Source organism: Desmodus rotundus, chromosome 9 (genome assembly GCF_022682495.2).
Source record: "Desmodus rotundus isolate HL8 chromosome 9, HLdesRot8A.1, whole genome shotgun sequence".
NCBI lineage: Eukaryota > Metazoa > Chordata > Mammalia > Chiroptera > Phyllostomidae > Desmodus > Desmodus rotundus.
The window spans coordinates 105,823,756-105,840,179 of NC_071395.1; the positions used below are offsets into that span (position 1 = coordinate 105,823,756).

The window sequence follows — 16,424 nt, forward strand, 5'->3', positions numbered from 1 at the left end:
CAGTAGCGGGTGCGTGAGAGGCAAACGCACATTGATGTTTCTCTCCCTCTCTTTCTCCCTCCTTTCCCCTCTCTAAAAATAAATAAATAAAATCTTTAAAAAAATAGAACAATTATAAAATATACTGTAATAAAAGTTTTGTAAATGTGGCCTCTCTGAAAATATCTTATTGTCCTGTACTCGACCTCTGGTGACGTGAGCTGATCCAGTGCCCACGCGAGATGAGGGGAGGTGAAGGGAGGTGACGTAGGAATCACGACGCAATGTGAGGCTACTCTGAGGGTTCCTTGAACACAGCCCTGCGAAGCCTGCACAGGCGCTCTGATACCCAGATAGCCGCTAAGTGCCTGCCCGGCGGACAGCACACTCAGCGTAGACGTTCTGGACAGAGGGATGACTCGTGCTCCAGGTGGGACAGAGCCGGAGCGGGATGGCGCGAGGTCTCATCATGCTACTCGAAATGGTGTGCAATTTAAAACTTATAAATTGTTTATTTCTGGAATTTTCCACTTAATATTTTTTGGACCACAGTTAATTGTAAGAAACTGCAAAAGTGAGACCACGGATAAGGGGGGGGGTCTACTGTACAGTGTGGCCATCTTCTGACTCAGTTCTACACCCCCCAGCCCCGCGCCCAACCACACTCCCTCCAGTGTGTAGGAAAGCGCCTGGGTGGGTGTAAGCGGGGTCAGGGGCTGGGCTGTGGCCCTTCAGCTGCTTCCTCAGTGTGGGAGGCTAAGCCAGCCTGGGCACCTGGGGTTCCTTTGTGGCTGGTCAGCAAGAAGCCCCGAGCTGGTGACTTAGACTTTGCTCCGGGCAGGCTGGTGGCTGCTGCGGATTCTCGCGCCCCCTACAGCCTGAGCTGGATACTGCAGTGACAAGATGGTCAGTCCAGAGAGAGTTCCGACAGGTGCTGAATGTAGTTGAAGTCAGGCACCGGGAAGGGCACGCGAGACCACTTCTTGGCCTGGACCCGCCCTCGCGGCGTTTCCAGCAGGACGCTGCACACTTTGAGCGCCGGCAGCTTCACTGACTTGTAGATCATCTGTAGACCCCAGGGCTGGGGGGTGGGACAGAGACCGTGGGTCTGGGTGTCTACCCTCAGGCGGGGCTTCTCTCCTCAAGTTAGGGCCTCTGAATGTGGGGCTATGTGTGTACCTCGGGCAGAGCTATCTCCCTCCTCCCACTGTGGGCTCCCTAAATCAGGGACTCAGACTGGGGACTCCCGGGGCAGGCCTGTCTCCTCCACCCCAGTGAGCTCCCCCTGGTGGCAGAGTCTGGACCTCCTCTTCAGAGTGAGGACTTGTAAAGGCTGGAGCTGAGGGCCAGGGCACCGGCACTTACTTGCCCACAATTCTTGCAGCTGATGGCACCCCCAGGCATCCAGTCCTTGAAGACTCTGTCTATGGCCACCGGCTTGGTGGAGACATTGTAGTAGATCCTGGAAGGAAAGGGGAGTGACCACAGCCCTCATGGACCCCCAGCCCCAGACCATGTGCCATCCTACTTGCTGAGCCTTCCCCTGGGCCTTGGAACTCCCTACCTCTCAAGAGACTTCAATAAAATCGGCCTGTGCTGCCTCCACTCCGCTCCCTTCTGCCCAAGTTCAGGCCTCAGTACTGTCCACCTGGACGATCTCACCGTCTCCCAGTGGATCTCCTTGCCCCACCCTCCCACAACATTCCATCCTTACTCCTGCCCGTACACTACCCTTCCACCAACTGCCAGAGTGATCTTCCAAAGAGGTAAAGCTGACCCTGACATTCCCTCACTCCAAACCCACCAAGACTCCCCCCTGCCTACAGAATAAAGGCTAAACTTTCAGGTCTGACTTCAAATTCCTCCACAGGCTAGTCTGTCTTCCTTTAGAACCTCACCCTTCACCATCGCTTCCAATCAAGTCAACCAGCCTTCCTCCCGCCACATCCCCATCTGCACTCATGGTCAAACCCAGTCAAACCCAGCCTTTCCTTCAAGACCTGGCTGCTACTTCCTCAAATGAGAGAAAAGGTGTGAAGACCCTTGGCACAGTGGCCTGGCACACAGTAGGTACCTGATGAATACTTAATGAATAAGTGAACAGAGGACAGGGAAAGGCTACCCTGAGGTGGGCAGAGGGTATGTAAGGGGATGGCTCAGAGACAACCAACCCCTCTAGATGTCTTTGGAGTGTACATATGCAGGACGAGGGGGCCAGTTTCTGGCCCCTCAGCATTTGGCATCCTGAATTCCAAACCCTGCTCCACCACATAGTGGCTGTGGGAGGCCGGGCAAGTTGCTGAGCCTCTCTGAGCCTCCACTTCCTCACCTCTCCCACCAGATTATTGTCACCTTGGTGCTCGTTCAAATGCTCTTTAACCTCTTAGTGCACCCCGCCTTTCCTCTCATCTGAACATCCCCTTCCACAGGTCTCACGAGAAGTTGGGGTTCACATTGACGTGGTGGGCACCCTCCACCTTCCGCAGGTCACTTCCGTAGCCCACGGCCACCGTGCAGTTGATACAGAGGATCTTCACGTGCTCGGCCAGGAACTGCTGCCGCCGAGTGTCCTGCCGGGCCGCCCGGGCCGCCCGCGTGACCAGCGCTTCCCTCTGTAGGTCCCGGATCTGGGGTGGGAGGAGACACCAGGCACGAGACCTGACCAAAGACACCCTCCCAGGGGAACAAAGGGCTCCCAAAGACTTACGTCCCTGAGTCCCCAGAGGGACTTTCCTCAGCCCTCCCTGGAGCTTTCGGAAGCGGCTCAATGGAGAAAACTAATACTGGGTTGGCAGGAAAAACAAGGGCAAGGCAAGCTTCCTCACCGAACCTTTGCCCCCACTGTGGAGGCCACGTTGCTTCTTTGAATATAACATGGGGCACCATTAATAATTACGCTGGGACAACAGGAGTACATAGAGTACATAGGGACCACCTTGCATGAGGCTCCGCAATGGAGACTCTGCCTCAGGGGACTGATTTCAGTCCTGGTTCTGGGCTTATTTTGTGCCTTTGTTTGCTTCCCCTCTGCTTGCTTCCAGAAGGGCTGGAAGGAGGCTCTCACAGATACATGGAGTATTTGGTGATGAGGATAAATTAAAAGCCCTGGCCAAGGCCTGTTCCCAAGGCATTTTGGAGAAACAGCCACCGTCTTTCTGGCAACCCCATCCCTGGCCTGTCCCTTGCCCTAGATTCACACCATCACTACGTGGGCCGGGTTAGCCCCCAGAGGAAGGGGTGTGTGTGTGTCCATATCAGAGCCCTTCCAGGCAGAACGTCCACAGCCCTCCTCCCCAGTCTGTGGGTGCACAGGCTGCCCACAGACCTTGGCCTGGTACGCAGCCGGGTCCATCTCCTGCACAGCAGCCACAGCGCGTTCCATCAGAGTCTCTAGTGCCTCATTGGTCTGTTCCCGCTGCACTTCCCGACTGCCCTGGATTGCCACGAATGAGTAGACACTCTTATCCGCCCGAGCTCGACCCCTTGCCTGGGGAGGGAGATACGGAGGGGCCTGAGTGGGGCTGGGTTCCCACACAGATCCTCCGAGGATGGCTGAGGGGGTGGTTTGGGCACCTGGACCATGGAGATCTCATTAGTCAGGAGCCCATAGCGCACGATCACATTGCACTGGGGGATGTCCAGTCCCTCTTCCGCCACACTTGTGGCCACCAGGAGGTTCAGGGTGCCATCCCGGAACTTGCGAATCACATCTTGCTGTTCCCTCTAGGGGTGGGGGAAGAGAAACAGGACGGTACATGGGGTGACTTCCCCCTGCCAGCCCTCCCGCCAGCCCAGTTTCTCCTGGTTCATCCCTTTTACTCAAAATCTTGGCTCCTTTTCTGAGGGAACTTAAGTCTCCTTCTCTATCTCCAGGTACCCCCAGTGAACACCTAACTCCTAAGGGTCCCTGCCCCTGTACTCTAGGAGCTCCGGGGTACCGTTCTTCCACACAGCACCATAGACCCCTGATCCTCTGTCCTGAGGACATCCGTCACCTCTTTCCCTGCAGATCCCCAAGTGTCTGCCCCCAGAGACCCTAAGACTGAGGAATCTTCAGCCCTGGGGATCTCAGCACCCATCTCTCTCCCCAACTCTGTCCTCTGCCTGGGGATAACCAGCATCCGCCCCCCCAATCTCTGTGCTTAATACTCTCTCCCCTACACTTCTCCTCCAGGGAACTCCCTAGCCTCAGCTCCTCTCCCCAGAGCCCTCACCTGGGTCATATGGATGCCCTGGCTGCTGTGCCCAGCCCCGATCAGCAGCTCAGCCCTGATGTCCACTGTCTGCAGACCGGGCTGCTGCTGGAGCCAGAGCAGGAGGGAGTGAGCACTCTGGCGGGTGCAGGTGAAGATGATGCCCCGGGGGCTGCCAGGGCTGCTAAACTGCTCCTGCAGGATCTGCTCCAGCATCTCCAGTTTCGGGTTCTCTGGGCCATGAGTGGCCAGGAGGGCCAGCTTGTTCTTGTGGTCTGCCAGCAAAGCCCAAAAACAGAAGCACAGGACTCAGGCCTGGAGGTGGGCAGGATGTGAGGGGGGGGGTGGCTCACAGGGACAAGACTCCTGTCCAGAGGGGGCCTGAGGAGGGCTGCTCCTGCTTATTTCCCCTGCACAGCAGCACCAAGAACAGGTGCAGGGACACCCTCTGCCTGAGCAGCCTCCAGGCCAGCCAGCCTTATACCAGGGAACTACAGTCTAGAACTCGTTGTCACATGCCTTACCCAGTAGCCCTCCTCAACCCTGCTACCAGGACGACCTTTGACCTCTTCATGCTGACCTCTGCAACCCAGGACTGATTCAACCTCAGGTCTGTGCAGAAAGATCCTTGCCCCTTCAGCCTGTGCTAAGGCTCTAGCCTTAAATTTCACCCTCCGACCACGTCACTCGCCCAGTTTAAAGGCACCACATATCCTAGATTCTCCGGGACGGTCCCAATTAAATGGTTTTCAAAAAATCTTCGTTAACAACGTAAATTAGGTTTTAGATCTACGCAAACCTTCCCAAATGAGGGTATACATCCTTTGTCATATCCACGGCCTTAACTTTGGGTTAGAAAAATAGGGCCCCACGACTCTTGCTGGCATCTTCCCAACTTGCATCTGCGGGTAGGCCTGGCCTCTGACCTCTAGTCGCCTCTGAGCCCCCCCTCTCTCCGGGGGAGCCTCACCATCGAACAGTGTCAGCAGCCAGCGCTCAGCATGCAGGAATTGGGTCTTGGTGGCACGCTCCCTGTCATAGAAATCCCGCAGCGCAGCCATGGCGTCCACAGCGCGGACCGTGTCATGGATGAGCAGTGCGTCGTTGTAGCGTCGCAGGTGAAGCGCGTACACCCGCCGCTCCTGAAGCCCGGCCTCAGCGGCTGTGGACCCGCACGGAGCAGAGGGTCAGAGCGGCCACGCCCCCAGGATCCGTTGCTGCCTAGGCCCTGTCCCTAGAGGCTGAGCCCCACCCCCTAGAGGCTCGGCCCAGGCAACCAGGTGCTGCACTGCCCCACGCCCTCCCTCCGTCAGGATGCCTCTCTCACCAGCCTGGCTCAGCTCCACCACCTGCTGCTCATATGTTTGCGTCCCGAAGTTCTGGTTCAACTCAGGCATCTCCAGGTGGTCATGTACTTGTTCCATGAGCTCCTTCAGCATATCCCCAAACGGGTCCTAGACCAGAAGAGTGAAGGAATGAGGAAATTCTTACACGGCTCTGGTGTGGCTGGAGGCAGGGGTCGGGTTCCTGCACCTGACTCCTATTCTGTCTCTATCCGACATGTGCCCTTGACCTCTGCCCTGTGCCCAGTGATGTCAACCCTTGTCCAGCCTGTCATAGCAGACACCAGGCAGTATCCACACCACAGGAGAGAGCTTGGCACAGACTCAGCACAAAGTGCCCCAGCTTTATGGCTTGAAAGGCACTCTGCTGTGTGTCCAGGGATTTGACAGATGTCCACGGTGGCATCTGAGCGACACTAAACAGGAGGATCTGCCCCATTTCACAGAAAGAGGAAACAGGGGCTCAGATACATAAGCAAAGAAGCGGAAGTCACAGAGCTCATGAGGATGAAGTCAAGACTCAACCCCAGGGACCCGAATTTCACCCCAGCCCCAGCCCCGCCCCATGTCCCTCCCTCCACACACCTGGCTGCGCCGGTGGCAGAGGTCGTACTGTTTGCAGGGCTGGCGGGTGTGCTCCTGCAGCTGGGGGAGGTAGGTCTGCGGTGACATGATGCGCCATGTGTCCAGGTTGGCACAGAGCTGGGGCAACAGAGAGGGGTTCACTGGAAGGGAAGGGGGTCCTTGGGGACAACGGGCAGAGCTTTGGGGTGGGATGGGCCCCAGCTGAGGCAGGGCCATCGTGGCAGGGATTCCCTTATTCAGTACATATTGATTGTATTGCTTGCCCTCTGTGCCAGGTGCCGTTCTGGGCACTGGTGACACAGAGCATCTTACGTCGGAGTTGGGAAGACGGGTGCTGAACTGGTAAAGAACAAGAGAGTGAGAGAGCTTCAGAGAGTGAAATCGGATGACGTGATGGAGCACAGCGGGGGTGACCGGGAAGGCTTTGGGGGGTGATGTTGAAGCGGTTCCCAGAATGATCAGAAGGAGCCAGGCAGGTCAAGTGCAGGGGGAAGGGCATTCAGGGCGGAAGGAATGGCAAGCCCAAGAGTCCTGAGATGGGAACGAGCCCGACATGTTCAAGATACGGAGAGAAGGCCAGTGGGGCAGGAGTCCTGGCAGGCAGAGGAAATGAGGTGGGAGACCTGAGCAGGGGCCAGGTCACGGGGAACTTTGTGAGCTGGAGTAGAGAGTGGGTGTCGACTCTAGGGCATGAAGAAGCCTTGGAGGCTGGCACTTAGGTAAGGGAGGGATCTGGACCCCACCTGGGTGGGCATAGGGTAGGGCAGGCCAGGGAGGTCCCCGGGGGGTCAGGTGGTGGGAGGGTCACAGGGGCCAAGCTGACCTGCAGGATGTGGTCAATGGCTCCATCGAGTTTGGTGGCCCTGCCAGTGCCTGGGGAGGCTGTGAGGCCCAGCACCTGGGGCAGGGGCCGTGTCCTCCAGAATTTATGCTCCAGGTACCGGCTCAGGATACTGTTGTAGACGGTGCCTTTGTGCGTGTGGTGGCACTCGTCCACCACGAGGAGGGAGAAGGCTGGGGGCACAGGGGCAAGGCTGTGAGCCCATGTTGCAAAGCCATTCCCCCCATAAGCTTTGTTTGGCGTGGTCCTTACAACTCATCTGAGACTTCCTTCCTCCCTTCACAACTTGCAGCCAGACCCCAGAGGACAGCCAGTCAGGGATGACTTACCATTTAACGGATTAATAAACTGAGTCTCAAGCAGGGGAAGGGACTTGCCCAAGACCCTACACGGTAGCCAGGTCTTTCTCCACTGGGGTGGAGGCTGGGGTTTGGCGAATGGGGGCACCCTCACTCCCACAACATCCCTCCACGTCTTTACTAGAGGAGGGGCCCTGAGGATGGCAGGCAGGGTGCCCACAGCCCTCACCATTGAGCTCTACATGCTCCTCCTCCTCAGAGCTGGTCAGTGCCATCTGCAGCAGCTCAGCTGTGCAGATGAGCAGGTCATTCCTCCGGGCCACATGGCCAAAGCCGGGTCGGGGCCCCATGTCCCCACTCAGGGTTGTAATGGCCCAGCGCCCATCCAGCATGCGTCTGAACTCCTCACAGTGCTGGGACACCAGGTGGACCTGGGAGGGCGGATGAGAAGGGGAGAGGAAGCTGGAGCTGGGTGCAGGGCTCGGGGGCCAGGCAGTGACTGGGGTGGGTGAAAGGTGAGCTCAGAGATGATCCCAGCAGCTCTGGCGTTCTGGAGGGCCCTGAGAAGCACCCGAGGGTCTGAGAGTCCGCTGAGGGGAGGCCACTTACCCTGTTGACCAATACGACCACCTTGGCTCCTTCCACAGTCTCAAGATGCCTTTTGGCTACGTAAGCAGCCGCCCGGGTCTTCCCAGCACCCGTGGGCAGCCAAATGATGATATTCTTGCCCTCCAGGGCAGGCATGATCACCTCCCACTGGTAGGGTCGCAGCTCCATTCTGAGAATAGCAGGGAACTCGGACCCCTGATCCTCCTGTCGCACTCCTAGACCCGGCCCCCCTCAGCTCTGCCCTCTTCCTGCTCCCCGCCAGCCAGCCTAGTCTGGTGCAGAGAACTCCCTTCGCCCAAGACTCCACCCTGCTTGAGGGAGGTGGAACAGGGCACCCACCAGGAACCTGATTGGGGCCGAGGGGAGACAGGAAGGAGTAAGGCAGACTGGACCCCTGCCCAGCCTCACCTGTACCACCTGCTAAGGGCAGCCCTGTTTGGCTGGGCTTAGCCGGGAAGCCGGCTACTGAGCTCTGCTAAGATTGTAAATGGAAACTGAAACTGAGGGGAGGAGCCAGCCCAGCTGAGCTGGAGCTCAGCCCCAAGAATCCCTCTTGCTGCCACCCATCGGCCTCAAGAGGACAGAAACGCTGACTGGAAAGCACCTTTGCATAACTTCTGGGTCCTGCCAGCTACCCGTCCCCAAGAGCAGTCTCCACCACCCCACCCCACCCTGCCTACGCTACCCCCACTCCTTTTGGAGTCAGCTGTAACCATGTCACCTAGCAAAGGCAGCCAGGGGATTCGAACACCTGCCGTCCAGGTACCTGGACCTGAACAGCCAGAAAGGTCCTAGTCCCAGGGCCAAGGGGAGGGCTGCTCAGCACAACCTCAGCTTAACAGTCTCCAACTTGTAGGAGGTACTGGTAGGAACAGGGTCAGCCTGCTGAGGCCTGGGACGCCACTGAAGAAACAACCACACAGAGAAAAAAAAAAAGAGCTTTATTGATCCCTCCAAGGGATTAATGCCAAGAAACGAATGGTCCCCATGTCCCCCACCCCTGGGGGACAGACAGAACAGTGCAGGGCAAGGCATGGCCCCTCCAGTTCGTTGAACTTCCAACCCCTGGAGCCCCTGCACTCAAACTAAAATTGGTGGTCCCGTCCTTGAGGAAACAGTGACCTGGGCCAGGCCCAGGACTCTGAGACACCACAGCTCTGCAGGGACCAGGGCTGAGAGCCACCAGAGCAGGTAAGGTCTATCCTCCGGCCACCAGTCCCGGTGGAGGGGCTGAACAGCAGCCCCAGGAGCACCCCACGTCCCGGGTCAGATGCAGTGAAGGGTGGGGCAGGGCTGTAGGCTCGGGGCACCCAAGGGCCCAGAAAGGGCTGCAGGATCAGGGGCTGGAGTGTCTCAAGCTGAGAGGGGCCTGGGCACCAGGGTCTCCCCTGGAATCAGAGCAGAACCTGAGGTGGAGGCGTTCGAGGCTGAGGCTGAGGCCCCAGACTGGGGACTACTTGTCGATGAGCCCTCCCTCCTTGAGCTTGAAGTAGAAGAACTTCTCCAGGGCGCTGGCACAGCGGCAGTACTCGCTGTCCGGGGGGTTGTACTCGCGGCAGTTGGCGATGACCCGCTGCAGGTCAGCCACAAAGAGCTTTCGAGTCACGTAGTAACGGCTCCGCAGCCGCTCTGTCATGGTCTTCAGGTCTGGGGCAGCGGGACACAGGGCATGTCTTTGGGAGCCCGAGGAGAGTGGGTCACGGGGCCGTGTGGCCCAGTGAGGCAGAAGCAGGAGTAGACATGTGGGCGAAAGTGGAAGGAAGGGTCGCAATGGGCATCCTCACCGATGGGGAAGCGGATGACCTCATAGTAGTCCGGGGCCTCTGACTTCTTCACAGGCTCCATGAAGGGCCAGGCACTGGGGTGTGACTGGAGGGAAGAGACGAGCTGAGGCCAGGCCCGCTGTGCCCCACGCCCAGCTTGTGATGGCCACCCACCCCAAACCGGGTCGTAAAGCCACAGCCACTGGCACAGGGACCCCCAGAAGGGAGCCTGGTCTCCCCACCTTGATCTGGGCCAGCAGGTTTTTGAGGGTTGTGTAGAGCTGGTCAGGGTCCTTCAGCTCCTTCCTGGGGCGACAGATGCCAAGTCTGAGGCTCCCTGTCCCTCTGCTCCCCCCCACACCCTCTCCCGCCTAACAACACTCACCCCTTCTCTTTCCCCAGTGGTTTCCAGCCCGTCTCTCCTGCGAAACGGGAGTGCAAAAACCATCCCTAAGAATGCCTGTCCACACTCCAAGCAGCGTGCCGCCCCCCTCCCTGCCCCCCAAGACCCCTGCTCACGAATGCCTGGGACACTCTCCACAGGGATCTGCCTGACACCCTCCTTGAAGCAGCTGAGCCCAGGATAGACCTTTCGGATCTGGGCCTGTTTGCGCTCGATCAGCTTCTTGATGATCTGAGGAAGGAAGGGTGTGAGGGGCCAACCCCAGCCCCCAAAACTGCCCTCCCAGAAGCGCAGTTAGAGCCCCTGCCCCTGAATCCAGGTGCTGCTCCTCCTAACATTCCCACAAGGCAGAGCAAGAACCAAGGCCCTGGCCCTACCTCCCATACGCACACGCATGGACACACAGCACACATCCACACACGTGCTCCTCCGCACACACGCGCATACCCCACATGCACACTGCACAGAAAGCCCCGTGGAAGAGTGCACACACACAACCTCCTTCTGCTTCTTGATGATGTGGGAGAGCTCCGTGTAGGGGATGCGGGGGTTCAGCTCGCACTCCATCAGCGTTGCCCCCTCGTAGTCCTTGATGTAGCCCAGGTAGCGACTCTTGGGCACCTTGATGTCCTTGGAGAAGCCCTAGGGAGTGGGAGTCATGAGCCATTCCATCAGTGAGACTCTTCCCACTGTAACAGCTCCTCCCCAGGAGCGCCTGAGGGGCTTGTGTGGCGTCTGTCCTCTCCCCGGGTCCTGGACCCCTCCGGCAGTGCCCAGCATGCTGCTCTGCACTTTGAAGGCTGTGTATGTCCCTGCGAAGATCCTAGGCCAGCTGCCCCTCTGACTCACCCCTAAGAGTCCCCCGATTCTGCTGGCTGCCTTTTGCCCCGCAGGACCCTATTTACTGGGGCAGCAGAAAGAGGGAGAAAGACAGGGAGACAGGATGCCCCTGCAGACATTGAATGGAACAAGGGACCAGAAGGGACTCCCAGTCCATCCACACCAGGGCGCTAGACAGAATGACTCCTCCTCAAGCAGCAGGCACGTGCAGGGTGGGGTGGGGTGAGGCGACGGTCACCTGCTTTTTGAAGTAGCCAATAGCGTACTCGTCAGCGTAGGTGAGGAAGTAGAGGATGTTGTGTTTGATGTGATACTCCTTCAAGTGGTTCATCAGGTGAGTCCCATAGCCCTGCAGGGGAGGGGCAGGCTTGGCGCTGGGCGGGTCTCAGGAGCCCCGGGAGGAGGCAGCACATAGAGAGGAGCGGGGAGCAGGGTTCACAAGGAGGAAACTGAAGGACCCTGGATTTCTAAGCACTTGCTCTGAGTCAGGTGCGGTGCTTGACACTTTACAGACCGAGTCTTAGGTCAAGTCCTGAGGCAGGTACTGCTGCCAACTTGCAGAAGGTAAAACCAAAACTCAGCTACGCGAGGAAACGTGTCCCAGGTCAGGGGGTCAGTCATGGCAGGGCTAGGATCCAAACCCAACCAGGAAGCAGCTGTCCACAGGCCACTAGTTCCTGGGCCTTGGGCCTCGGGCCTCAGAACTGGGAAGGGGAATGCCAAGGGCCCGGCCTGTGGCAGCGTTTGAGCCCTGAAGAGACACTCCCCACCGTCAGGACCAAGGAGGCACCACGGAGAACCGGGGTCCAGAAAAGGAGAACCAGGGGCCTACTGGTGGGTCTGCTGTGACAACACAAGGATGGAAACCACGACTATCGCCTAGCGCGGGGCTACCGTAAAAACTACTGATGCCCCAATGTATGCGAAGGTTCTTGTGATGAAAGAAATTCAGTTTCATTTAAATGTGTTACTGATTCTCGGAGTCCATTTGTCAACAGGTGTTTCCTTAATCCACTGCTATCAGAATACCAGTGCCACCTTGTGGGGGAGTGAGGAACTGCCTGGCCACTGAAAGGAGCTGGGAGGTGCGGCATCAGCAGGACTTCTGCTCTGAGCCGTAGGGGGAGGTGGAATGGGGCAGGGGCTGGGGCATGTGCTCACCTTGACCTGCTCGTTTGAGGTGACAGCACAGAAGACAATCTCTGTGAAGCCCTGGGTGGGGAACATGCGGAAGCAGATCCCACCAATGACCCGCCCGTCCTTGATCAAGGCCAGAGTCTTGTGCTTCCTGAGGGGAGAGGGGACAGGTCACAGTCCCTACCTGTCCCCCAAGTGCTCTCCAGGTCCCCACAGCCCTGGAGGCCTAAGTTGCATTCAGGGCTGGGAACTGAGGAGAAAGAATTCCCAGAGGTTGAAGGAAAAAACCTAGGGAGGGGTGTGGAGGCTGAGGAGGACAGGCACCAGATGTGGTGCCTTGGGGCTGGGGGTTCTCCCGGGACGCACGGGTCAAAGACGAGGCGGGCAATATACTCCTTGGGCATGCGCGGTAGCTGATGGGAGAAGACATTCTGCAGCCCCACGAGCCAGAGCAACACCCGCCGGTTGGCCTTGGGGGTCAGAGAGTTGCCGATGACGTGGAACTCGATGATGCCGCGGCGCTCCTCCAGGCGGGCTGTCTCGTCCCGAGCTGCGTTGGCCGACAGCAGGCTGGTCTGCGCACCAGAGAAGGGGTGGTGAGCCAGGGTGGCAGGCCCACGAGGGCGCCCTACTCCTGCAGGCCAGCAGGCCAGGCTGCCTACCTCAGGCCCCAGCATGGCAGCAGGGTCGGTGATGGTGAGCATGACCTCATTGACTAGCTCCATGGGGATGTCGCCCATCACACGGAGCCGCTTGGCATCCTCCAGGGTCAGGTTCTCTGGGAGCTTCCTCTTCTCGCCTGCTGGGGAAGTGGGCAAAGGTCTTCTTCCAGGGGCAGTCAGAGAGGTTGGGGGAGGGGTGAGTGAGGGTCAGGGGTCAAGTACCCACCTGGCATGGGCTCAGCACCTCCGGAATCCAGACTCAAGGAGTTGCTGCTGGCCCCACCCACGGTGGGGCTAAAGATGGGGGCGCTGGGAACAACGGCTGCGCTGACTGTAGCTGAGAGAGACAGAAGGATCGGGACCAGGGTGGCAGGGGTCAAAGGTGTTGGTGGGTCCCAAAAAGGGACCCAGACCCTCTAAGCCCCAGCTGAGCCCTCAGGCATTTGTCCACTGCAGCCACTCGCAGCCCCTCTTCCACGGGGCGGGGGGCCGGAGCTCTGCTGGGAAGGCCGAGCAGAGATCCTGCAGAACCTGCTGCGGCACATACCTGGCCGGGGCACCAGCTGGGTCCCCTCTGCGGGTGGCATGGTGAAGCCTGACTCCCAGATTGGAGAGTTTGCCCCGTAGATCTCCTCCTCCAGCATGGATAGGAACCTGTGGGAGGGTACAGTCTGTCCACAGCTCTGCCCAACCAAGGGAGCAGCCTGGGCCAGACACCAGGGGGCTGGGGTAGGCCAAAGAGACAGAGCCTCCTCCTCTCAGGGAACCAGGAGCCTAAAACAGAGACCACCCGTCTCTTCAGACTAGGGGGAGGTACAGCCCTCCACCTCCTGGGAGACCCCAGCTGAAGGTAGGAGGACAGGACATAGCCAGGGGCCCAGTTTGCCGTAGTGTACAGAACGGGGAGGCACGGTCCGAACTGATGTCGCGCTGTCCTGTGTGGCCAGGCAGGGCGCCAAGTCACCCTGGGCCTCAGTATCCAAATGGGGCTCAGAATTCAACCCCCTCCTGCCGCCTGATTCCCAGATGGTGGCAGAAGGGGCCCTGGAGGGCCTGGATTAGTCAGTAAAGGCTTCCTGGAATGGACAGCTGTGAGCGGGTTTACAGAGGAGGGTGAGGCAGGAGAGAGGAACATCTCTCAGAAAGAACTACAAGAGGAGCAGAAACTGGTTTCATCTCAAGTGTAAGCTCTGGTTTCTTTTGGAATGCTGTGGTCGGAAGGGTCCTGAGGTTGTGTCCAGGCCCCGTGGAAACACATGGGTAATGTTTACCGAGGCTGTGGGCAGTGGCAGTGCTAGTGCTGGGGCCTTGCACCTGCCTTCCTCTGACTACTACAAAAAGCAAATGCAAGCAAGTTGCATCTGGGCTATGGGCAAGTCTGCCAGGTAGATGCTCAGATCCCAGAAGGCTCATGGAGGGAGGGGCGGGACCAACCCAGGAAGCCTTCCTGGCAAAAGGGAAATAACACGGATGATGTGAACTTGGGGCAAAATCCCAATAGGCCAGAAGGAGCCTTACTTGGGGAAGTGGGTGAGGATGAGGGTCCTCTTTTCGGGCACCAGCTTATCCTTCTCCACCCGGAACTTCTCTAGCAGCTGCCGCCGGGTGACAGTAAAGATGGAGCGGAGAAGGCTTCGCCCAAAGACGTGAGTGGTCTCGTAGCGGGGGAGGCTATCGCAGCTCTGGGGCACATGGCAGTAACAGAGCCATCTGTGGAGAGCGAGGAGGTGGTGAGAGTGGAAACCACTGAGCCCAGGCTGAGCCCACAAGCTTCTCCCCATGCTGTCCCTGGCTGGGCCTACCTGGTGTAATTGACCTTGTAGGTAGCCACGTCCTCAGCCTGAGACCTCTGCCGAAATTGGGCAGGTGTTTCAAGCTTCCAGTAGTTAAGGCAGAGCAAGAACATCTTTGAGAGCTCAAACATTGTCTGCCGCTCCCGGGGAGCCAGATGACTGAACTTGTATTGCACAAAGTTTAGCACGCCCTGCGAAGGGGTGGGTGGGGGACAAAACCAGGAAGGAAGTATGGGCAGACAGCATGGGCTTCTTACCCAAAACTAGGGGCTTCCTGAAGGCAGGGGCAAGGCTCTCCTCTCATTCTGAGGCTCTCTGTGAAGACAAACTATGCCCACTCTCTAACTCTGTGCACACCTGGAGGTTAGCACAAAACACCCTCCCTTCTGGAACCTCTCCCCTGTTCCAGCTTGAGGAGGATGGAGAAGACGAGCTCCTCATTCCTCCAAGATACTCCCAGTTCCCCTGTCCCCTTCTTCATCCCACCTGCTCAATATTAGGCTTCTCAAATGGAGGGCTGCCAAGAGACCCCTCTACCACGGGCCGGGTCATCTGCAGGATGCATTTCCGAAGGAGCTGGAGGGAGAGGGAGAGGGAGAGGGACAGGGACAGGGAGGGGTACAGGTCAGCAGAGAACAGAGCTGCCGCCACCAGTCTCAACTTCTTTGCTCACTCACTTTTACTCCCAGGAAGCTCACCTTGAAGAGGTAGAAATAGACCTGCTTAGTGTCCGTGTCCTCCTCCTTGTGAACAGACATGAACAGATTCTCCACATCCACCACCATCCCCAAGAGCCGGTTAATTTCATCCTCTGACACATTCTCCAGGTGGGACACGTGGTCAGCTGCACAAAGACCAGGTGGTAGAGTTGGGAAGAATGGACAGAAGAGGTCAACAAGACTTCCTGCCCCTCTTCATCACCAGCCATGACCCACCCTCAGCCCCTCCAGCCACTGTGACCAGCAACAAGGCTGACTGCTCCTTTGTCAGCCCTTGGGTGGCCCCTTGTATCTTCTGTATCAGCAGACTTCCTTTCTCCTCCCTTGGGGCACATCTTGTAGGCAGCCTTCTAAGGAGGGATTGGGGTACCCTCCAAACAGAGAAGGCATCTTTGGTTTTTAAGCAGCTCTGCGGCCCTTAAAGTCATCCTGTCCAAGGAGGAGCCAGCACCTGCTTCTCCCCTGCCCCCAGCTCCAAGGGCACTAGTGACCTGCCTTACCCAAGGGGTGCTCACAGCTGCGGCACAGCTCACTGAGGTTGGCAGCTGGCTGCTGCAGGTCCATGCGAGGGGCAGTGGGGGGCTTGGGGTTTTTCCAGCCATTGCACTTGCAGGTTTCATTAGCCTGGAGGCAGAAGGATCAGTCAAAAACCCTGTACCTACCCCAGGGACGGGGAGCGATGTTCCCCAGCTGGAGCTTTGCTCCCATTGCCACCCGAGCCCTAGGATGTCCCAAGCCCCGCCCCCTCTCACCCCAGGCCCCGCCCCCACCTTGCAAGCCGAGAAGACCCCTAGCTTCTCAAGCTTCTTGGCGCGCGGCAGTCCCCGGACTTGCGCCTTCCTCTGGCTGGCGCGCTGCTGCTGGCTCAGGCCAGGTCGAGCCGGATCCCCCCCGCTCCCGGTGCCCCCACTTCCTACCCCGGGTCCCCCCGTCCCGGTGCTCCCGGCTGGGGCTGCAGCTTGGGCGGGGGCTGGTGCCGGAGTGGGAGCCGGGGTCGGCACCGAGGCCGGGCTAGGGGTAGGAGTCGGAGTTGGGGCAGGGGCTGGGGACTGAAGGGGACGGAGTTGCGCGGCCGTGGCTGGGGTCGAGGCCTGGGAAGGCTCCGCCATGGCCTCCCCCGCAGCGGAGCGCGGCGCAGCGCTCCCTGCCCTAGGGCCGCATGGGCAACGGGCGCTCATTGCGCAGGCGTCACTGCCCTGGAGCGTGATGGGAGTTGTAGTCTTCCAACGCTGCTCCCTTTGCCTATGCCTTCCAGACT

General features: G+C 58.7%; 2 protein-coding genes across 3 annotated transcripts; both read right to left on the reverse strand.

Moving 5' to 3' along the window:
* Positions 1–471: 471 nt before the first annotated feature.
* On the reverse strand, positions 472–8,339 carry DHX58 (DExH-box helicase 58). The gene is made up of 12 exons (XM_024553945.3): positions 7,850–8,339; positions 7,470–7,671; positions 6,924–7,114; positions 6,101–6,217; positions 5,500–5,626; positions 5,143–5,334; positions 4,194–4,447; positions 3,553–3,702; positions 3,305–3,466; positions 2,416–2,606; positions 1,345–1,441; positions 472–1,060 (listed from the first exon to the last, which is right to left on the reverse strand). Exons 1-12 carry the CDS (start codon positions 8,015–8,017, stop codon positions 887–889), a joined length of 2,025 nt encoding a protein of 674 aa, XP_024409713.2. The 5' UTR covers positions 8,018–8,339; the 3' UTR covers positions 472–886.
* A 428-nt stretch (positions 8,340–8,767) lies between these two features.
* On the reverse strand, positions 8,768–16,408 carry KAT2A (lysine acetyltransferase 2A). 2 transcript variants are annotated; one of them, XM_053911803.2, is made up of 18 exons: positions 15,937–16,408; positions 15,667–15,790; positions 15,146–15,291; positions 14,934–15,023; positions 14,457–14,638; positions 14,173–14,364; positions 13,202–13,308; positions 12,881–12,991; positions 12,655–12,794; positions 12,359–12,567; positions 12,017–12,143; positions 11,094–11,204; positions 10,514–10,657; positions 10,132–10,246; positions 9,998–10,034; positions 9,855–9,918; positions 9,634–9,718; positions 8,768–9,496 (listed from the first exon to the last, which is right to left on the reverse strand). In XM_053911803.2, exons 1-18 carry the CDS (start codon positions 16,342–16,344, stop codon positions 9,303–9,305), a joined length of 2,586 nt encoding a protein of 861 aa, XP_053767778.1. In that variant the 5' UTR covers positions 16,345–16,408; the 3' UTR covers positions 8,768–9,302. The 2 variants fall into 2 exon arrangements, with proteins under 2 accessions (XP_053767778.1, XP_053767779.1); XM_053911804.2 differs by having other exon boundaries at positions 12,655–12,791; positions 15,937–16,407.
* Positions 16,409–16,424: the final 16 nt, after the last annotated feature.

Excerpts from the sequence above, each read along its gene's own strand:
- DHX58 (XM_024553945.3), bottom strand. The coding sequence starts at position 8,017 with ATGGAGCTGCGACCCTACCAGTGGGAGGTGATCATGCCTGCCCTGGAG. Across the intron at positions 5,335-5,499 it reads GGTGGAGCTGAGCCAGGCTG|CCGCTGAGGCCGGGCTTCAG; the intron begins GTGAGAGAGGCA and ends GCGGGTCCACAG. Across the intron at positions 4,448-5,142 it reads GCTGCTGACACTGTTCGATG|ACCACAAGAACAAGCTGGCC; the intron begins GTGAGGCTCCCC and ends CTTTGCTGGCAG.
- KAT2A (XM_053911803.2), bottom strand. The coding sequence starts at position 16,344 with ATGAGCGCCCGTTGCCCATGCGGCCCTAGGGCAGGGAGCGCTGCGCCG. Across the intron at positions 15,292-15,666 it reads CAGCTGTGAGCACCCCTTGG|CTGACCACGTGTCCCACCTG; the intron begins GTAAGGCAGGTC and ends GTCTTTGTGCAG. Across the intron at positions 10,658-11,093 it reads TTGGCTACTTCAAAAAGCAG|GGCTTCTCCAAGGACATCAA; the intron begins GTGACCGTCGCC and ends CCCACTCCCTAG.